Here is a 24,362-nt window from a genome sequence, read left to right as displayed (position 1 = left end):
TATAAACACAAAAGACAGACACGCACATTGACATAAGCTTTATTAAAAGCAATTAACGAGAACTGAAAAATCACAGGTTCAACATATTGGAACAGAATCAGTACCTATAATAGTATATAACTTTATTCCTTAGGTAAAATTGGAAAAAAACTTATTTTTGACGATTACTCTTACCTGTGCTGTCCATATATCGCCAGTAAATCATTTGGAAAACTAGAGTTCCAAGCTTAAATGTTGGAGCGACAAACAAGAACTTATGAAGACCATTGGAGTACTACAAAAAAAAAAATAGAGAAGCAACCATGACGATGTAAATGGTGACAAGGATTGGTAATAATAATGACAATGACAGTAATGATTATGACAGCAAATTTGATGACAAAATGAGGATGAAGAAGATAACAGTGATGATGACGATATTTTTAATAATAGAACTAAAAAGGAAGTCAAAATATGGCGACAATAATAGCAAAGATGATGAAAATTATGGCAAAGGTGATGACAGTGGTTACAGTATGATGTGACAATTGTCTACTGTATGCTCACTGGCCCCTACAGGAACTGGGAAATCATATGCCACTTTATTCCCAAAGAATTAAAAATAAAAGGGCAAACATAATTTTTTATGAGAGAATCCTAACAGGAGCTAAGCTCCTCTATCCTACTCTAAGCTCCTTTACCCTATCCTCACACCCTACCCCCTCCTGTACTGGGTGTAACTTGCTGTTAGTACCACCATCATAGTTTCCCCATTGGTCATAAATTGATTATTGGAGTCATTACAACGTCTCTACAAGACATATCGTAAATAGAAATTTAATAGAAGCCCCATGGGCTTAATCTCGAGAAGAAGCTCATCTCGGATTGAAGCCTCCTCTATAGTTTGAAAAAGTAGCCTAAAAGAAGAAAGAAGCCCATCTCAAATAAAACCTATGGGTTTCTTTTTAAGGTAGCATGGGCTTTAATTCTGTACATGGATTTCAAACAAAGAAATAAATTAAAAACCATGCTTGGTTCATACAATATTTTAGGTGATTTAATGCTGGTTAATACACTCCATGATACAGACTCAATGTTACAGTTGCCCTATCCATTGTTTTATAGTAGTAATTCCCAAAATTTACAGCATTCATTTTGAAAAGAAGCCCCCCCCCCCACTCCATTTACTTTAAAAAAGTACAGTAGCTGGAAAAAGAAGCCCATCTAGAAAGGAAGACCATCTCGAAAAAAATCCCATCCAAAGGTTGCAAAGGTCGCAAAAAAAAAAAAAGAAGCCCAGGGCCTCTATTCGAGGTTACGGTATGATTATAAGACGCATGTACAGAATTTTTTCCTGAATTTTAGTTTACAACTTTGAATTACAACATTTAGCATAATTTTAAAGGTAGCTATTAAAGTGTCAATAAACTGAACTATGATACATTTTAACAGTTGTAGTATAAATCTATTCAGTGCTTTAATCCCATCGATCCCTAAAGTTAAATCAATTACAGACATAGATGTGGATAGGATCACCAGGTTTTATCACCACATTGTCATTTTCTATTTAAACTGACTAAAGCTCTGGTCATGAGTGTTGGAAAAGATCATCATTTTCTTGGTCTAGCTTTCGCAAGATCAGTGAACATTGACTCAAACATTTGAGTCAAGGGTTTAGACAGGCATGAAGCCATGTCGTTCGATGCCCCTTGGTTCAGACTCTCCTGCCAGACATCACTGTGCAAGGCAAGCAAGCTTGTCCACGGCAGGTTCCTGACCACAATCACTACCAAAGATTCTTGAGATTTAAAAAAAAATAAAAATTAATGAAATAGAGTTCATTTAATAAATGTGCTACTGAAGGCTTCGACCAGTGCAACAAATGTGTATCACATAAGCGTGCACTGTATTGAAGTAGGCACAAAATAAAAAGAGGATATCGAAGGAACATATCAGTATACAGGCAATTCTTAACTCTTGACAGGAAACTTGAGCGATCAAAAAAAATTGCCAGGCGATGATATGTTGAAATCTTTGTAAAAAGCATATCTTTGACCAAATTGTCAAGACTAATGAAGTTATTAAACCGTAACAAATATTAATTACTTCTCCATTGTCCTGTCTAGAAAATTACTAGTAAAGTGGTTGGAATTCCGGACTAGGCTATAAAATTAATCCTAAAAATAGTGCATAAGTGGTATCAAAGGAAAAAACACTGGAAAAGTGAAGAACGGATGAAAGAGGAATGAGGTGATACAATGTAATTTTAACTAAGTAACATTTTTTGAAAAGATTCCAGTGGAGGGCACAAACTTTTTCTGGAAGTGTATGCCACACTTTAGGCCAATCATTATTGTCAATTCAGGAGGAGAGGAGTCATCCATAAATTTTATCACTTCTATAAGAGTACAAAATATCTTTTGTGTGATTATCCCTCCTTCCCCCTGAAAGAAGTACACAATAAAATGTGGATTTGTGTCATTTTGAGATAATGATTTTATCTTTTTTATAAGAGTGCTTAGCCGGTACTCCTTCTTCATTTAAACCTATACACATAGGCTGAGGGGGAAAGGGGGGATCTGTGGACTGATAATGACCATACATGCATTGGAATAGAAATTTTGTTTGGATTTCTCAATTTCTGTACCCTCCGTTTCACATTCTCAATTGTCGCAACCCACACTGTCAACTCCCCATCCCTAAAGCGTATGTACAGTATTGTACAGTATTCTACTCTTTGAAAATTATGGATGGCCCGTATTTAACAAAATTTTGTTTTTCTAAGATCCTACTTTATTTCTAGTAAACTTCATGTGAACCCCTATTTTTTTTGGACAATGTCTCACTGTATAAAACATGATCATGATCAGAAAGACTATAAACACTTTGGATATAAAATCTTTTAAAATAGATTAATTCCAACTTTTATAGACGAAATATATCACTTTGACCGTATGGACATCTATCAACTAAAGTATTACATGTTCGTAATCAGGTGTTTCATGACGCACATTAACAGAGTTTTCTTTTTGGTCAATTATAATTTATTCAAATCTTGAAATGTGCTTGGTTTTGTATTACTGTACAATCATTTCACTGGATTACCAATAGCAATCTTAATTTCACTTAATGCGGCACATGCTAAAATGTTCAATTTCAGAGATGATGTTAATATAATGAAAGCCGAACCAACATTCTGCCATCATACTGTACTACTTTACACAATTAAGGATGACATGTTAAATAGAAATCTGTAAAAAAGTATTGTTAAAAAAAGAGACTATTATTCTGTATTAATCTTACAGTATTATCTTAAAGATGCATTGTCCCTTGCTAATGTCAAAAAATCATAAAAAATAATTTTTAAATAAACTTGCTCATATTGCAATAGCATACAAATTATTAACTTGTGCATAAAAATTATTGAAATTAAAAATGTGTACCCTGATTTTTAAACCAAAAAATAATAATAAAGATAATAAAACAATTATTACTTTTAAAACAAAATTTTTGGTATTTAGCATGGGACAATACATCTTAAATATTCTTTATATTAAAGTAGCTTTTTCTAGCTTCAAGATGCTCATTATGCTGGGTATATTAAGTTGCTAGAATGCATTCATATACCCTGCATATTTGTAAGGGTCCACCCAAAACCAAATTTAAGTTATAAATACATTATATTTTCTATGAGCCTGATTATAATAAAAGCAAAACAGATTTGCTAATGCCCAAAGTTCACTCATAAAAATAAGGAGCAGGGAGATGTGTGAGAATTCACATTTTGATTTCAAAATTTGACATAATTTTTTGTAGCCTTATTTCTCATACAGTACCAGGCAACTAAAAATCATACAAAATTGATTATGCATTTCATAGAGCTGTCACGCCAAAATTGGTCCGGGCTAAAAATGGTCCGGCGGACAGATTTTGGCCGCCAAAATCGGTCCCCCTTGGATAAAATTGGTCCGTCGGCCTGGCCGTTCGCATCTGCAGCCCGTAGGGTATGATTGTTTCTCCCGTGAAGTGGAAGGAAGTAATAATTATGCTTCTCCCACACTTGAAAAATCTTTTGCAGTGACAGAATGATTCGTGGTTAGCTTTTGTGTATCCGGGTGTGGACCCCGTTTTGGACGAATTTTAACGAACAAGCATGATAATGCATTCCTAGGCCTAGGCGACACACACATCGGCATTTTCGGCGGCTGTGCTTGGCCTAGGTTTTTTGAGCCTAAAATGAAACACAAGTCTGCTTTATTAGCTTTAAATATTCCATATTATTGTGTGTGATATTAGGTCATACAATTGTTTGTTTTATTACATGAAAATAAAAAGGGTCAATAATTTTTTTTGGAAATGATTGCTCATTATTCTACCACTTCGTCGCGGCGTTAACCAAGCACACAACCAAAACAAAACAAGGTAAAAAATAAACTAAAGCGGGCCAACACGATTTACTTGATCATAACGTTTAAGTTCTTTTCTAACTTTTACACCTAAGAGTTTACTGGGCGTGAAGAGCGAAATAACATATTAATTTTTGTGGCGGCTGTAAACTCAATTGCACGCACAACGGGAATGAAAAAATATTATTTAATATGAGATGAGATATTTATCTATCATTTGGTTAAAAACAAAAACAACGCTAAAAAATACAGGTTATGAGTACTAAATAGATGCTGGACTGATTTTGGCTTATGTGGACTACATTAATTGGCAGGTAATTTTAAAGCAAAATCGGTCCAGCGGACCATTTTTGGCCCCTGACCAAATTTTTCCTGACAGTCCTATCCTTTAACATATTTTAAATTTTTATGCAACTTTTTATGCAACTGTTGCATAATTTGGAGGAATTTAATTCAACAAGAAAAATACTCCTTAATTTATTTTAAAAAAAATTTAATGGTTTTTATAAGAAATACTGAACTAGTTTGGTAATGATACACATCTAAATTATAATTTGCACTACAGTATTCAATTTATTCTTCAGATTCAGCGCAGTCTACAATGTAAATAATTAGAGAAGAGGGTCGGTGAGACAACAGTTGAGAACAATATGAATTGATTACATACTCTTTCATCTGAATCTATGTTAACATCACAGTTCTGTCTCTATTGTACATAATTATTTAGATTTTTTTAAAGGTCCACTGATTAATCTCAGATAAGAAAGTATATAAAACATACTCCCAAGTATTGAAAAATGCCATCGTGTCTGGATTCAATATTTAAGTAAATCTAAACTTTGATCTTTATTTTAAATCACAGTTATGTCACCTACTAGAGGTAATGTTTTGATTGGTTGACACTTTTGGTAATTGTTGTCTATAAGCTTGTAAATATGGATAAATTATCATTCCTGATGATGACATAATTAATGTCAAAATACTGAGTCCCAACATGATGGCATGTATTTCAATACATAAGAATATGTAATGTCCATACTTTCTTATATAAAATGTATTCAATAAAATTCATTAAAGTTACCGTATATAAGACATTCCATTTAATAAAATAACAATTCCAATTATATTAAAATTAGGCTGTAGGCCTATTTACTGTACAACATTAATTGATTCAAACAAGTTTTTCAGTAAGCGTAAATTTCCATCACAATAATGTGTAACTATACATGAAATTAACCATTCAGTGTATTCCAGAATTAAAACATCATTTAAAATTCCCCCGAACATTATCTTATGTGATAGGATTTGACACATACAGTAGGCCTACCGGTAACTTTAAATTATTTTATTCAAATATACTTTCAATAATTTGATTTTAACATTGGATTAAAATCATGCTCATAATATGATTCAAATTGCAAGTTTGCACACGTTTTTATGCTAAATAATAAGTTGCTGATTACTTTACAGTATCTTGTGATTTAATACGCATCTTAATTTCAATTGACAAGTCATTCCATATTCTAATGAATCTAGCCGGTATACAATATTTTGCTGAAATCCGTTCTGCCATTCACATGAAAACATTTTAATTTCCGCTTATCAAATTAATTACATTGCATTCGATCTTTCTAGCACTTAAATCACACTAAATGTGCCAAACCAGTCACTCCTCGCAATTTTTTTTTTAGTTATTATAAGGGTTAAAATTAAAGAGTAAAATGAGAGCTATGAAATGGTAAACAAATTATTTAAATCCAACATTTTGTTGTGAAATTATAGAGGTTTAAACAGACAGCTGTTTACATACAAGTACAGGTATCTAAGAAATCAGCCTCAAAAGTTTACAATTTGTGGGAATTCTCAGGCCGAGACTATCACCAAATCATAAAAATATGTTGTTTTTTAAAAACATAAAAAATAGGTAAAATAACAACATAGCATGATGTATAGAATATAAAGTTTAGTTTAGTGAAATAAAAAAGATTTTGAAAATGTTGACATTCCAGCATGTTTTGACCGTTACAGTATGACTCTGCCACAAAATATAATCCTGGTACCAACATGTTTTTGGGCAGTCAACAATGATAGTTTTAATGTTTAATACAAATCCCCATCAATTACAACATGTAGAGTAGTATTAACTTGATCCTGTTTTTAAGATTGAGGTAGTATTATTTAGTACATAGCCTATAGTAACACACAATATAAATCTGATTATGTCACATTTATTGTTATTTGAAGCTTATAATTTCCAATAGGCCCAACATTCTTCAGAAACAATTAAACCTATTCCTACTGATTTAATAGCATACTGGGCTTCTATCATTATCCCTAGCTGAAAGTTTTTGTTTTCCAATTAATCATTATGTGGTAGACAGCAGGCCAGCAAAACAGAATATCAAAAAAGTAATTCAGTAGTAGTTTTGTCAGTAAAATGTATCTACTTCATTAGCATCCCCTCTTTATAAGGACAATAATCCATACAGGTCTTCAACCAGCGTCATTAACATTGTGTCTTTCAACTTTATCATTACTACCATTATCCGGGCAGCATTATAATATTAATGATACCGATTTACAAGTCTACCTCACTTTATATCATTAATACTACATCATTAGCTTCATTGTATAATACTTACTGTATAATAAGAATACAGCACTTCATACAATGTTGTAACAGACAGATGTTATTTACTAATCAACAGAGGTAACTAATTCATTAAATGATTAATTACAATCCCAATCTATAATTGCAATTGCCATCTAATATATTAATTAATTCACTTACTTCGTTATAAATTGTCCAGTTGACAATCCAACACATGTAGAGTATCGCCCAAACCATCAGCAGTATTTTATAGATTATTGGCTCGGGAAACTCGTCCATGCTCAGATGACGTTCCTTGTTCATTGTAGTCAGCCTTGACTAAAAACAATGCAAAAATCAAATCAAATCAAATATATAAGCCTATGTATCCAAGTATCATTAGATAAGAGCACAGTATCCGTGCTTTGGGCATATAATCAAATAGGAGGATAGCTGCGTCTAGATGTCGATTTTTAATTACTGAGTAGTATGTTACCTAGCACAGTTTATTTTTCTGTTCCAATAAGATACAATTGTGGCTTAATAGTTGAAGATCCAAATCACTTCTTTATTGATTGTCCAAAGTATGCTGCTCAGCAAAATATCTTACTCACTGACATCTGGGACCTTTTTCCTTTTATGTTGTCCTAATTAAACAATCCTAATTTACATTTATCAGATTTGTCTTTTTTAACCAATTATTTTAGTTAGAGCATAGAGGTATAAACCTCCATGGTTAGAGGCAGTACAGACCTAAATTTTTTTTTTAATTGTATGTTTGAGATTGTTCAAAAGTATCTTAAGTACAAAAGGACCACTGAATAATCTTTATGTTATTAAAAAAAAGAAGATACAATTCCTTAATAAAGGCCGATAGTATTATAAGTTTTTAGAACGAACGCCGTTAATATCTTATGTGGCCACAAAACCAATGAACAATCAGAGAACACGGGCGCACTTGCATGGCGAAATTGCGACTTCCAAGTTGTAAATAGGGGAGTGACATTATTTTCAAACTAGATAATCCTCTCTTCATACTCTTTGATAATAATTGTTAATAACTTCAGCCAAATCTGAAATGGACTGTTTTTGTTCAAGGTCAAACCAACATATTGGTCAGTTTGTTGGTGAAATTACACCAAGCCACGCGGTAGTTTAACCGAGTGAATCATGCTAAATAGGAATAACCAGTCTGTTTTCTACAGCAGAAGAGTCCAAAATGCGAACACAAGTCCTTTAATTCCTCCTGGCTTTAGTAGTTGCTATTCTTTCAATCTTATTGGCTTTGATTCAATACTGGCAAATGCTACGTTATTTTCTTCTCACTACTAAACTAAACTCCATAAAGCCAGACATTTATTACCATCAGATTGTTGTCTGTCAGACTTCTACTAACAATGTTTGAACTGACCAGTGAAAAAGTGTATTGTCAGACTTCTAATGTCAATCAGAGTGGTACAGTAGTCTGAAAATGCACAACCCAACCTCAAAAATATGAATTGACCAAAGGGTTTCTATCCTAAGTTTTATGGAATTTCTCATTACAGTATAACCTGATTTTCACGTAGAAGATTACTAAGCCATTTCAGGTTTTCTTTTTTAATGTACACATGATGATGTTGTTACGCGATCAGAATGAAATGACGTATGATTAAGAAAGCTACCATAGATGGATCAAGCTCGCTTAATTCCGATGTAAACCAGAGACGTATATTTGTAGGTGATAGGTGTGCATTTGTCAGTTTTTGCTGACAGTCGACAGCTTTCAATATATGACCGTAAATCATAGTGAAAGTAAGCTACTAATATATCAAAGAATACTGTAAATCCCTATTTGAAATGAATGCAAGAGTCTTGAAATTTACGGGGAAATTATTTCGTAACCAGATGATTTCCATGGAACTATAAGAACAGAGAATAATAACAACGTCCGGGAGATTTTAAGTTTAGTCTTGATACCGCGACTTTTCCATTCAAACCATTACTCTTCCATCCAAATCCTGAGGGTTGAAACTAACAATAACTTCAAATTTCTCTAGTTTTTAGAATTTTATTTTTCTTATTAGCTTCTGTATTAATAATTGTTGTATAATGTGCTTTAATATGATTAGATTAAATTCATTTAATGCTGACTGATTAGTAAATATGATAGATTTGGATCTTCTTTGTAAATTGACCCAAGTTTTGCTGAAACCGTTTCTACTGTCCAGAGGCATTGCCAGTATGTGAGACAGCTGGGAACAGACTCTGCCCTTGGGGCAACTGGCTTAGTAGCCGTTGAAATTCTGTCAGAGAAAAATTTCTTCAAATTATTTTGTATGCAAGACATAGTTGGCATAGAGTACCATTTTAAGGTATCTGAGCTGACATAACCGGCATTGTTTTTAAGTGTAGCCCACTGAATGATGGACCACCTGTCGGGCACTCTGCTACTGTCTCTGTACACCTAAGCTGTTTAAAATGTTTGCATAGTACAAAGTGTATTAGTAAATACAGACAGAGAACATAAAATCAACTACAGAAGAAGAGATTAATGTAGCCATTGGAGGATGTTCACTTCTGTCAGATATGATCGGAGCTCATTTCTTGAGAACAGCATAGCGCAGTCAGCTATACTGGTGGTAGCTGCTGTGTGTGCGCTGAACCATGGAGATCCCTTGGAACCCAGTTCAATTTACATCGAGCTGCTCCCCTTGTACAGCTGGAGGGCTGAATACAAGTTACAATAGCTCACTGTCTTTCGGATGATACGTTTTAAAAGTCATTAGTTCCATGTGCATTATTGCCCATATGCACGTAAAAGAACACAGGGTACTCCCCAGAATCCAGAAGGACCCCACTGGAAATAAGTCTTCTTCAGACTTTTGTGGGTTATCCATCCATCACAAGACACTGCTTTAAATATTATTATAATTACTTAAATACGGTAGTATTTTATGATTGTTTCTGTTCGACTAACTTGATATATAAAACAGTCTGAAGACGTACCACCACATTTCCCACAAGATTTACCAGTAAAAGATTTTAAATTAATTGCAGACAAATTGCCTTTGCACTTGATAAAACAAACCATATACAGTATTCAGGGGTATAACAGAGAACAAACTTTTGAGGGTGGGGGGAGGAAAGGAAATCCACTTTATTAATTATTTTAGGATGCTCTGTGATTAAAAGTTTAAATTACTTAACTATTCCAATGTGAAATTCATCTTTCCTATTATGATATCCAGTCTGCCATGTTATGACGATTAAAGTAATAGATAGAAAGAGAAAAAGGTCTGTTCCACTATCTGTTTTACAGTACATTAGTGCAGTTGCTGTCAGTAGAAAGGAAATTTAAAGTATTTATAGTTACTTTTAAAATAAAGTTTTAATCTTTAAATTTATGCCAGACATAGCTGGCCCTTGTTGTAGGCACTATTAATGAGAACACAGCCTTGGGATCACACGAATCATCACTTTGAAAGCCAAGCTTCAGTGCAACTTGCTTTAATAGGAATCACGGTAAATTAAAGATTAAAACACTGAATTTAAGTAATTGCTTTAAATTTCCTTTCAGTGACAGTGACTGCAGTATTGTATACAAAACATATAGAGCAGGCCTCAGACAATGGGACAGGGTTTCAGGAAAGATGGGTTTTAGTAAAGATGAATTTCTCAAAGGAATAGTTAAATTATTTAAACTTCCTTATCAACAGAGCATTCAAAACTAATTAAGAAAATGGCGCTTATTCGAGCATTTATGGTACCTAGCAGTATTTGACGTGGGGCCGGGGGAGAGACTGAGGCACGGAGGTTAAGTGGAGGGTCTTGATGAATTAGGAGCCCAAGCTCGCAATAGCAATTTTTTTCTGCTCAGCAAATTTTGCCCAAATTTCCCTGATGTAGATATGCCACCAAGTTTAATGTTCAAACCCACTAAAATCAAAATAGCCTCTTGTCCTGTTTGTAATTATAATTAAACACTAATTCTCAATTAATACATTTTAAAATGTCTTTCAAGTATGAAAAGTTTCCTTAACATATTTTTATATTTTTTTCTGGCCATAATGCAACTGAAATGAGTGTGGACTCTTTCTGCTATCAATTGGGTTGACAACTATCATTACCTGGATTGCCTGTTTTTTAATTTGATATCTATTATATTGATAAAATATTTATGCACAATCTGAATAACATATTTAGTTGGCTTTTCAAGGTCTGCTTATTTTCAATGGAGTCCAAAACCATTTAAAATCTGAAAGGCTAGTAATAAAATATTAAAGAGAAATGAATAAAATATTATCTAAAACAAAATTATGGTTGAGTTCAATGTTTACTCCTAGAGCAACTGTCATCAAATATCTTTAAAAAGTTGGTGTAACTTATATATCAAATAGGTAGGGTATGGTATAAATCCCTTAAATTACTAATCATATTATTACATAATATTGTATTACAGTATTACTATTATGAAGATAGAATTATATAATCTACAATTTACTATTAATTAGGATTTATCTTGCAACAATGTAATATGGACAGAATGATATATGGTACAAATACATTAATCCCTAAAGTCTTGTGCATTAATATCTGGATATGTCTTGAATACTGAATTTGTATTAATATGCATTAATGTGCATGTAGGTTGCGCGTATGAAATGTAGGGTAAGAGGCCATGAAGCAACATGGCTATCCTTACAAAGTAGCTTTAAGGCGTGATTTTTTGTATACTTTGTTTGTGAACCAGCCGCCTGTCAATAATAATGATTATTATTCTTTTTTGGCCAATTAGCGCACCCGCCGCCACAAAAAAATGGAAATTTCAGAAAAATATATAAGATTTCTTTATATTTATTATGCCCGCCTCTACCTTGAAATCTCCTAAAATATATGTATATTTTTTTTCTAATTATAAGTTTAAAGCATTTAACCATTCCATTACTACACAGTTTATATTGACCAATAAAATTTTATTCTTATTTTCTCCTCCATCTTTTTCTTATATGGTTTTTTGGCAAAACCATACAAGAAAACAAAATTTTATTTTTATAATTATTTTTTTGGGCATCGAATGCAAGTAAATTATCAATTATATGATCAATTTAATAATCATCATTATCAATCATCAACTTCAACGATCATTATCATCATCATTGTCAAACTATCATCATCATCGCTGATATCATATTTCAAGATTTAGATAAGTGACTTAACTTCGACGTGAACCAGGCTAATGAGAGGTGCAAGTTCTCTGAAAGAAGTCCTAATTCCCCACTAGATTTCAAATCAGATGATCAAAGGCCCCCTTCACCCCCCAATGAGAGGTCCAAGTTCTCTGAAAAATTCCTAATTCCCCACTAAAAAAAAAAGAATCTCAGGGAAATCTATCAAAATGATTTTTTTTTTAGCAGAAATATTTTCTTCCAGGTTTACCTCTTGTTCCTATTTTGTATTTAATATGAAATCTCAGAATGCTACAAATAAAATTTTAATAAGTACTCCTTGTGAGGTGAATGGTTTCGACTACGTAGACAGTTACGAAATGTATCAAACTTGCACAGCAGAAATATACTGTAATATCATAGTGTAATAAAAAACAAACTGGAAAAGCTTGAAAATTTACACCCAACAGAAATTAAATGTCATACCTCAAAAAAATTGAAACAAACCCTTAAAGTGGATATTCTTGAATCGAACAAACAACAGACTTTAACAGACAAAAATAATAAATCATTACCATGCCTATTGCCAGAATAGCAACCACAGGTTTCTGCGGCCATTTCTCTTCTTTGATACATAATTTACAAATTGAAATTTACCGTCCATTAAATTAATTTTCTGTTGAGTCAACTCACACAGGAAATATACGGATTCTGTACAAGTTTGCATAACAGAAAATCAATCGCAGTACATCATGCTCGCTAAAACTAATGCATTTGCTGTTGCAAGGAACCATTGACAATAGCAGAATTCAGTGATCGTATTACTAGATTCATGTTTTTACTCCCAGTAAACAGCTGTCTCTTCATTTACAAGTCAGAAATAATAATTCACAGTCATTCTATTAATTTCATGTAGGCTGCTAGTTAATTTCAAATATTAATTTCAGAACGGTCACAGCCGATTGGTTAGCTACCAGTGTTGGGTTGTTTATGATGAATTTAAAGAAGAATTTTAGGAACCGAATAGCTTGGAATAAACAGCTTAACTTCAAGTAAACAGTTTAAAAAGAACTTTGAAGTGTATTAGAAATTGAAAGGCCAATCAGCAAAGTTAAGAATATAAAAGATTTTTGGACCCTTGGAAAACAATGGAACCTTTAGATATGATAACTGCCGATACTGAAATATTTGTTAGAAACTGATTATTGGAATTTTTGGAACTAAATTTCAAGGCATAAAGAAGGCCATAAAAAAATTGTGGGCCGAAGTGTCTAGCCCCCCCCCCCCTCCATTTTGAATTCGTGGATCTGCCATTAGGACAACATTAAACTCTACTTTAATCCAATCAAAAATGTGAAAATACAGTATATCAATAAAATATAATAAATTGTTAAATGTAAATCTATACACAATGCAGTTTTAATGTACTATAATGAGTTTTGAAAATAGCAGAATATAATGAAAATTAATTATTTATAAACAACATTAACATTAAGACAGAGCTGATGAGAAATATTCTAATAGAAAAAAATAGCTTCATGATATTACAACTAGCTTACAACGTAAGTGACCTAGATAATCATTGACCTATTAAATCAATATTGTGATCAAAATAACATACAATTTACAGAGCCTGTATCTCAGTTGATTTTTCTCTTGCTCAAATTAAATACCATCATTCTTGATCAGATAATCTGGTTTATCCCTTATTTTCTGTTGCAGCACCTATTGTAGTGTCATCAATATTATCATTTCTAGTTTCATACCTTCATTGTTATCGCAATAATGGACATCTCAATCATTGTCATTATACTGTACAAGCATATTCATCATAATCATTGTCATCTTAATCATTTAAATCATGGAAGAACTTCATCTGGTATAGAATCATTATTGTCTTGTCTGTCATGAAATTATCAATCATGATCATTGTAATAATCATCATTATCAATCATCAACTTCAACGATCATTATCATCATCATCATTGTCAAACTATCATCATCATCGCTGCTATTATCACCATCATAATATTCATATCATATTTAACATCTTTAGCGTACAACTCAGAAAAACTACCATAGGTATGTCATAATTACTTTTTCAAAAATGTTATTTATTTTGGATTTCGCTGTATTTCACACACCTGCTACATGAACTGTACAAATATGATGCATAATCTGACATCATCAGCATTTTTGCATTCAAATTGAACTGTCTGCAGAACGTGAATTATCCAGGGTGTGAAAAGTGCTTTAAATGTGACAGGCTAACAACATGTTTGTAATTGCATGTTAAATGCATTCCAACTAATAGCGAATGCATACAGACCTACAGCACAGTTAGAAGATTTCTGTATGCACAATAAATATAACAGCCCATCAGACAGATTAGAGGTTGCTCCTTTAAAAACTTAAATCTTCTTTATGGTGTAGCAGCAAACAGGGGGCTGTTAACGTAGGTAATTACAGTTGATTCTGCATAGGGAGATTAATTCCCTACCTGCAGGGCCAACTGTTAGTCCAACTGTGGTAGTGGCAACAGCATTGACTTCTTTTTCCTACTGTAGCTTTACATAGTCAACATCACAAGCCAACAACTTTTAATTCTTCTGCATTTGACATGATAACATTAAAGTGATAGATTCATATTATATGTCCAATGGTAATACAGTATAATTTTATTTTGGCATGCTGTATTAAATGCCTTAATTAAAAAAGCTAAACATTCTGAGCTCAATTTCTGAGATTGGCTGTGATCCAGATCATTAGCCTCATTTAGCTTTATGTTTATGGTAAGATTGACCCCGATGCTATGGTTGACTTCACCCACAGTTGTTGCGGAATGACGTAAGGTAGTTGCACCCATACACAAGTCAGCTCAAAGATATTGAAATATGGGGTTATTCTGTTACCCTTTATAAAATATGTAATGGTAAGGAAAACATTTTCTGGTTCTAGTTTCAATTGAAAGAACTGAATAACAATACATTACTGGGTAGCAGGTAGTTAAAATGACAAGGTACAGTGAACAATGCAAATAAAGAATTGTTCAAATTTAGCAGCAACAGCTCACTGGCATGCAATACCGGGCCTATCAAAATCTTTGAGCCCAATCACAATTAAGAGTTACGTGGGCTTCTCAGGACCGCCTAAGGCCACCATTTTTTAAGTGTGAACAATAAATTTTAATAACCAGCTCAAAGCCGACCTAAATTTAGTCAAGCTTTAAAGTGGGTTGCAGGTCCTGCAATGCGGGACGTAGGCACGCTCATTTTTACGTACAAACCAATTGCAAAGAAAGCAGTGTGAACATATTTCGTATTTAGACCTCACAATACTGTAATATGCCCATATACAGTACGGACATATTAATATATCATAATTATTATGTACTGTAGGCATGAGGATGACATCACCCCTATTATTCACCCTAGTGTACATTATAGAGTTTGTTGTATTCATATAAACAGTACTAAAGTACTATAAAATATATGATGCACTGTATTGAAAGAGGATTCTATTCATTACAGTATTTGTGATGAGATATAGGATACGTAAAGGAGAATAAAGTAGCCTACAAAAATTACCCCAAGTTCAATGTAATACAAAATTACAGACCCTCATCATTATATTATGTTATTATAGTACAGGTATACAAGGTACTAGGCTGTGTGTCAAGAAATAATTGTTTTATCTCCAGAGATTTATTTAAATACTGAGTGATAGGCATCTGAAAAGAGGTTTTAAATCAATGCTGTACTTTACATTAAAAACAAAATATCAGACTACTCTAGGCTGACATTGCGAAATTCAACAGGAAAACAATGAACGAGTTAAAAGTATTCCAAAACCAATACCAGCAGGATTTACAATACGACAAAACCTGCAGCCAAGGGCTCCAAACACAATACTATGAAAGTAATAATTTATATTAACATAATTACAAGCAGGTTTGAAAATTGGTCAATTCCCATAATCTTTAATGGTATGCAAATGATTTAGAGTAGCAGTGCATTAAATGTTATGATCATTTTTACATCCAAAATCTAAGAAACACATTCAGACATACCGTATGACAAAAATTATTGACACACTTAAATTAGCACAGTGCACACAATAAAATGATAGAAAAAAACTTTAGAAATCACTTTACTAATTTAATGAGGATGGGATAGTCAAATCTAAATATTATTGGTTATGTATGTAAGTTGAAAGAAAGACATGTTTTATACATAATTATACAGTACGGATAAAAATTACTGCCTTCGTAGCATGCATAGCTACTCGTAGATAACGCATGGGATTTGCATACTCTAATAGCTGTATCTTGGATAATTGGCTCACTTAAAAATTAATACTTTACTATATGTTAACATTAATTTCAATGAGAGAAATCAAAAATAAACAAAGCCTTACCCGACAAACAGCTCCCTGCGATATAACAGGTGTTGATGGTTTACTTTTATCTTGAGGACATAATAGCATCATGAACAAAAAGCTGTGCTGCCGTTCAAACGTATGGTTCAGGTAATAAGAGACATGATCATCTATGGTACGGTGGACTTTCATATGCGAGCAAGGCAGTACGTCTAATGGGTTTGGTTCGACCTCTCCGAGTTGGTGGCACAATCCTACTAACATATCCTTGTTCCATTGCGAAACCTTTGGAGAAAAAAAAAGTTTGAATCCAGAGGCTAAGAGCAACGAGCTACAGCACGCAAGAGGGAAAAATTGCTGCACAAACAGCAATTTTGTTGAAGCTCATGACCACCATGTGTTTTCCCTACATCTTTGGATAGAAAACCCTTGTTTTTTAATACAGCCATTCTGACACTGATCTGTAAAAAATACAAAAGGTTTTGCAAGCACAATGGAAACGTCAAAAGTTTGGATGTGACCATCTGTGTTAGACCAAAAATTCACTTCGGTGATCCGAACAATTTATATTCCTACCCCAGCTATGGCAACACATGAATAAGTATCAAAATTCAATTTAAAAAATTGATTGAAAAAATTGGATAAAAAATTAATAAGTAACTTTCGATGAGACGTATTATTACAGCTATCAGGTTTTGCTGAATTACATGTAATGGAAACCTTCCTTCAGCAAATACTATTGAGTCTTTACAAAGAATACAAATGTCATCAATTATGCATTGACCTCAATGGAGGAGCAAAATATTTTCTCATAAAAATTGTTTTAATCATTTACTGCAATATAAGCAATTCCAAATACCATATTAAATTAAATGTTTAAGTTTATTAACCTGGCATAGCCAATATCTTTAAGGGATACTGTACTGTATATTTCATAATAATTATTCTCCTATCAATCAAGAGGATACTTTGTGTATTCTGTTACCTGGCGATTAAGTCACAGTCAAAAGCATTACTCTACTAATCTTGTTAAGCATGCCAGCAATTTTCATAAACTGCATATTATCGAAGAAAAAAAGGTTAATTTCCCTACAATTGCCATTCAAGGCTTGCCATTAAGAACAATGGAGTAGTAATTTGTCCTCAAAATGCTCTGTAATTAAAATAATTATTTTTCAACAATAAACTGTTTCTTAATGCTAATCATACAGTATTGTACTGTATTTTCTGTATAACCACTGGAACTTTGGATGCTTATGCTGAAAGCAAGACAAGGAAGTAGTAGGTATAAATACAAATATAATATATAATAAAAGTTTTAAATAGCAAACCAAAAAAATTTCCTACATTGTCATGACATAATTTTTTAATCTTCATAATTATGAATTTTTATTTTCTCCCTTTGCACAGTATATTTCAATTTGATATTTGTATTTAAGGCTTTTCATTCTTTGTATCTTCATTTATAATAATAATAATAACAAAAATATAAAAACGTTAATAATATTAATCAAAAAAATTAGAAATGAATATTACCAACCATCCATAACAAAAATTAATTGCATAAATTTTCTTTATCAAAAATATCTATTATGAACTTTCTTCTAAAGCACTCACCTCTCTTCTGTCACCATAGCTACAAGCTAATAAGTAGACATCAGGGTAAATATGATGATTCTGTTGAAGAAACAAATGTTCAACTCAAATCTATTAATGGTGATTTATGTGTCAGCAGTGGTTTGGGCTCTTAACCTTGTACTTGGTGGGGGAGAGGGGAGGTTCTTTACTGTATGTTTGCTTTTCGAGTCTACAGTATACTAGGAATGAAAACAGTACCTGGGAGGATTTTTAAAGTTTGCATTATGCAGAGTTGTAGCTATGGAAAACTACAGTAAGGGTGAGTGATAGACATTTGAAAGGGTGAATAGGTGATTGACATTGGTAAACTCAAAATAATAATACATTGTTTCGCAAACTAATTTTTTTAAAGATCATCAGAGGACAGCTGATGAATAAATAAAAATAAAATTTTGGTTTTTTATTTAGTATTAAATAGTCCAGACAGAAGAGAATATAAAAATAAAATTTTGGTTTTTTATTTAGTAAATAGTCCAGACAGAAGAGAATATAAAAATAAAATTGTATTAGTGAATGTAAACAGTGTAGCAGTATATGGGATGGTTATATAATGCTTTAAATTTATATAATTTTAGGAAGAAAAATACATTTTATTTTTAGAGATTCGAAGGCAGCGGTGGGCGTAATAAAAATAAAGAAATTTCCATTTTTTTGTGGCAGCAGGTTCTCAACTGTAATTGGCCAAAAATAAAATTTAATTTTGATTCAAAATCATCATCATTGGCAGATTTGCTAAAAAAAAAAGTATAAAAAAAGTCTTGCCTTAACCACCTAATCTTATTAAAGCAAAATTTAAAAACTACTTTGAAACCAACAACTAAGTATATCACAAGTAGCAGTTACTAATTAGTAAAGCTATGTACTTTAAAAATTTACAGTAGTAAAAATATAGGCCTACTTGTACTGTAGTAGCACAATTATCAGGCAGTATTGCATTTACCGTAAACCTGGAAAAGAAGCCCATGTACTGTATTTCTTTTTATATTTCAGATGCTAGATAGCTTCTTTTCTAGATGGGTTTCTTTTTTGAGATTAACTAAATGCAAATTCAAAAAAAGGCTTCTTTTCCAAATGAATGATTGTAAATAATGGGAATTGCTAAAATAAGGTAACGCTAAATTACTTCTACTATTAGACATTCTTTCCCAACCATTAACTTACATAAACACAAGCGATACTTTATTATTCACAATACAGTAGCATCGCATTGTGATCGATTGCAGCAATTGCGATACCCAATTGCAATTCACAATTGTGTGTGAAAGCTAGTAGTACTGTAGATAAGCATCAATATCGCACTTGTCACCTGTTGCGTTTTGGTGCTACAACTCCTGATAACCATAGAATCCAATTGCAACGAATTCCACAGGCACTGATTGGCTGAGGTTTAGTCAACATTTGTAGGTCTACTGTAGCCACCAGAGACCTGGTGTACATGTACAATAGTACCATCTGACCTCCCATTCATAAAGTTTTTTGGTGTCTGATTTGTTCTGAATGCACTTGTTGATTACAATCAAGAGTAATCAGTTTTGGAATACCACCGATTATATCAAAACTGATCGCAACGCAGTATAGTCTAAATAGGGTATTAGTTTCATTATGGGGCTTAGGAAGTTTAGGAACCATGACAGGAAGTGAACCCAGAACCTGGGATTGGAAGGCAAACATTTTTACCACCAAGCTGCTAAACTCCACTCAATTCCAAAAACCAAGTGTTTTTTCATCAACATTTATCTGTTTATTTTTTTTACAATGTAAGTATAAATGAATGAATGAATTTATTCGGAAAATATCAAAGTCTAGAGCAAGAAAATTTAAAAATGTGCACACATTTAAAAAATATACACACAATGATAGCAAAATTCCAAGGACAAAAAAGACATAGCATTGAAGGCCTTAGCACTATCTCAAAAAGAAGGCCATACCATTACTAAAGTATCTTTTCCTGGTTTCTTTTCAAGATGGATATCCTCTCGAGCACATAGGTCTTCTTTTCAAGGTTTTACAGCATTTTTTATTTTTAGGTAAAAAGCCTGTATATACTGGAAAAAAATCTGATATATTTTCTTTTCTGCTTATAATATACAGTAATAATTCTATAGAAAAAAAATCCAATCATCTTTATATGAAATAACTCAAGATTCTTAAATTATCTCAGTACATTTACAGAACACTTTCTTTCATCAGTCAGGCTATTAAGTCTTATGGGTTTTACGATGAAAATCCTTTTATAAAAATGAGACTGTAATTTATCAAAGCGATTGAAAAAGCAGAGTAATATAATAACTTGATGTGGTAAAATTTGAAAACAAAATCAATCAAAACCCTAAATTTGCTCAATGTAAAAGAATCAAATATGATCAACTTCCAACGAAACACAAAAACTTTTACGATGAAAATCCTTTTATAAAGATGAGACTGTAATTTATCAAAGCGATTCAAAAAGCAGAGTAATATAATAACTTGATGTGGTAAAATTTGAAAACAAAATCAATCAAAACCCTAAATTTCCTCATGTAAAAGAATCAAATATGATCAACTTCCAACGAAATGCAAAAACAATTTAGTTTCCACAGGTTTAAAGATTTTTTTTTTTCGCCATACGAAAATACTTAAATTGATTGCTAACTGTAACAGAATTCTAAGGGTTTTGCAAAAAATGTGTTATTATGCTTAAAATTGAAAAGGAACTACAGTATTTTTGTTTGGAATTGAAAGTATATTAAATTATAAAACAGAATCTACTGTATTTAATATATTAAAGTTTAGTTCTACACAGTAAAAAATATTTCAACTGTCTCTAAAAGGAATACTGTCTGCCTAATAAGAAAAGCTTAAAACTAAGTATGTTATTGGGGCTTGTTTGTTCTGTGCATTGTTTTGCCTTTTTTCATTTTATTATTATTATTTTATTATTATTATATTTATTATTTTTATTATTATTTTACTTTAAGTTTAATCTAAATAATTTAAATATAGTCCGGGAGCCTAATTACAGGCCTTGGCTTCCTTCCCGGCACTTGTTTTGTAGGCCCTCTACTGTAGTTAGTCAAGTGAACAAGTGAATAAAGTGAAAGTGAAGTTGTATCAATCAATTAAAGTTTAAAAAGCTTATCTAAAAGGATCAAATTAAATATTAACTTCCACCAGAAACAGATAAAAAAATTTAGTCTTCACCGACTTTGTTTTATTTAATTGTCCGTTATTTGATCGAGGTTCTAGTCAGCTCTTGGTTGGGACATTATAGTCAGACATGTCGGAGCCCATCGCCAAATTTCTGGAGCCGCCGCTGAAATGTTTTTATTACACTTTTAATGCTTTTCTTAACGATTTTAATATTGATAATTAATTATATTTTATTTTTTATGTTTTCTATACTGTTATTCTTGATAGTTTTAAATTTTTTACAAAATGTTTTAAATGTGACTAAATTGTAAATTGGTAACTACAAATCAGCACTTTAGGCTGCTATTGTATTGAATAATAAATAAATAAATAATAATACATAAATAATGAAAATGGACTTTTAGCTAATGACAGAGTACTATATATATCATTCTTTAATATTTTCTTCCAAAAAAATGCTAACATTTCTTGATGAGAAATGATTAAAAAAAATTTGTTTAAGACAGGTGAATGTTTTATGGTTACTCATAGTGATGGATGGAAAACTAATGAATGTATGGTATTAGAGGGATTACTGTATAACCGATCCATTGACATTAATATTATAGGAATTCATATCAAATGACATTCTGATATTACTGATAAAATTACAATATAAAATGCAATATATGGTCTGTATAGATTTGGTTGAAATTTTGAAGACCTTGCAAGATTAATGGCATAGTAGGTTGCTTGATAATGCTCAGAACACTTGTTTTTCTTGTACTAAATTATTAGCATCTTGGGATTACAAATCTGAAAGTCTAATTATACTGATTGGTGACTTTAAGAAAGACAGAAGCAAACCATTTGGTTTGGAGTAGAGGCATGCAGTGTATCAGTTGATTTCAACTCAACATTAAACTTTATTGATCTTTTTTTTTCGGAGGCACATTTTGGGAATTCAAGTCACATACAGTAGGTCTACTGAGCAATTCAAAAAACCATACTGGATATGATAATATAATACATAGTCCAAGTACTGAGATGCACGCTATCATGTTGGGATTAAATACTGGATATCACAATAAAAAATATGATGCACCTTGTTGAGCAAAAATATTTTTTAACATATGTTTAGATGATGGCAGAAAAAAAAATAAAAATATAAAATATTATTTTCTCATTTGTAGCCAAATAGTTCTGCCAAAGCATCTACAGGTATGGGGAGAAGAAACAAATTTTCTGATTTTTAACATACTTTCAAATTTGTAGAAGTGAGCCAAGGCAAGGAAATCTGTTTCTACTGTTATATACTGAGTGGAGGAATCCCCGCTCTTGTAAGAATGCTTAATGAACATTAATAATTAGGTATATTCATTAAGCATTCTTACAACTGAATTAATTAATAAGAATAATGATAAATTTTGGCAATTGAATTAAATTTAATTGATTCAGATCATGGTTTAATTGAGCTTAGCATAATAATAATTCTACTTTTTTATTGCTGTATTTAATTGTTTTCTTTTAATTTGTGTGCCTTTATGATGTTCAAAATTATTTTTTTTATAATTATCTGTAATAGATTTTGTATGTAAATACAGTGATGTTAGCCCTTGGGCTTTTTAACTGTATGATGTATTTGCAATAAAAGACATATTAAAAATAATGCATTTTTTGGTATCTATGGAAAAACACATTTCTGGAGGGGGATTCCCTTCGAACTCCCTAGGGAGAGGGGTTTTTAGATCAAAAGCCTCACGCCTGAAAATTTCATCAACCATCATCATAGGTAAAATACTGTATGTAGTAAATTGGGCTGAGGATGCATTTCAAATTATATAGCCTAGGCCTAAGCCTAGCAAGCTATGTACTTGACTGGAATGGGCGGATATCACTAATCATGAGCATATCCATGGAAAATATTTTGAAGGACGAACATATACGCTACGGACAAGCGAAGGACGACACTCAGCTGGGAGAGCGAGAGGCGAGGCCAACAATGAGGACTAGGCTAGGCCTAGCTTATTCTAGGCAGGTCTCCTACCTTCTAGGCATAGGCTTAGCTGAGTAGAGTAGGCCTAGGCTAAAATTGATAAGTTGAAAATTATCTCTTAATTTTATAGGCCTATATTGATTATCACAATATATCAAATTGGATTAGTAAACTAAAGCTTACCTTAACTGGGCACATAAGTTGGAAGATCAGACTGGAGTCCTCACCGAAGCTGAAACTTCGATCCATAGCCAGATTCAAAGAGGGAACATTGTTGTACCCAGAAATAGACACATCTTTCTCAACAATACGTGCCTCCGCCGAGTAAAACATCAACAATGATATAACTATATTTAATGTATATGTGACTTTAATTTCTACAGTTTCCATGATTTCTGCATGCTTAAAACCTTACCAATAGCAAAATTACTAATCTTGTAAGTGGCATTTAAAATACAACCGATCAGCTGAAAACAATCAACCGAAGCGAATTTTGTTTGGTAGCTTATGCAAATAGTCATTTAAATCTTGGGTCATTCTATTTCTTCAAAATATTAAAGATGAAACTAAATAATTCACTCAGTAATTTTATCTTGAATACAAATTAGATTATTCTATATCATTTTAAAAATAGTATAAATATATAGATATGTATATTAGAATTTTACAAATTAAAGTGTTCAACAAATATGCATTTATTTTCTATAACAACAATAAATCTACCGATTCAAAATGGATTATTCTACTTACTGTACATTCATTTGAACGTTCCGTCAAAACACAGAGCGGTCGTCGGGATACGAAAGAGGGCGCTTTCCGATTTTCTAGGCCTTGTTTTAATCTTAAAAAATAATTATAATGTTAGAAATATATGTTGCAGGCTGATGATGGGGTGTTTGCAGTGACGGTGGTGGTGGTAGTGAATCATGGTGATGAGTCGATGATGTTGATGATGAATAATGATATTGGCTCGATGATAAAGGGCGGCCTTCTTATGAGTTTATTATTTGATCGATAATAAATGTACAGTAATCATTTAATAAATGATAATAATTAATGTCAATCCATAAATATTTAATCTAAACATGCTATAATTGTTATCCGTCATTTCATTATAAAGT

The 24,362-nt window shown here is 32.2% G+C and overlaps 1 protein-coding gene across 1 annotated transcript in view; it reads right to left on the bottom strand.

Moving 5' to 3' along the window:
- The window catches only part of LOC117123562 (protein GPR107-like), a 35,129-nt gene extending 11,397 nt beyond the window's left edge, over positions 1–23,732 (bottom strand). Inside the window, exons 1-5 of the mRNA XM_033269539.1 lie at positions 23,425–23,732; positions 18,117–18,176; positions 16,539–16,784; positions 7,177–7,314; positions 175–274 (exon numbers count right to left, since the gene is read on the bottom strand). Coding sequence (XP_033125430.1) covers positions 175–274; positions 7,177–7,314; positions 16,539–16,784; positions 18,117–18,176; positions 23,425–23,631 — 751 coding nt within the window. The 5' untranslated portion in view covers positions 23,632–23,732. The remainder of the gene's footprint in view (positions 1–174; positions 275–7,176; positions 7,315–16,538; positions 16,785–18,116; positions 18,177–23,424) is intronic.
- Positions 23,733–24,362: the final 630 nt, after the last annotated feature.

Source organism: Anneissia japonica, unplaced genomic scaffold (assembly GCF_011630105.1).
Source record: "Anneissia japonica isolate Jap-2015-1 unplaced genomic scaffold, ASM1163010v1 scaffold287714_len2871179_cov188, whole genome shotgun sequence".
NCBI lineage: Eukaryota > Metazoa > Echinodermata > Crinoidea > Comatulida > Comatulidae > Anneissia > Anneissia japonica.
This window is presented reverse-complemented; position numbering and strand designations above follow the sequence as displayed.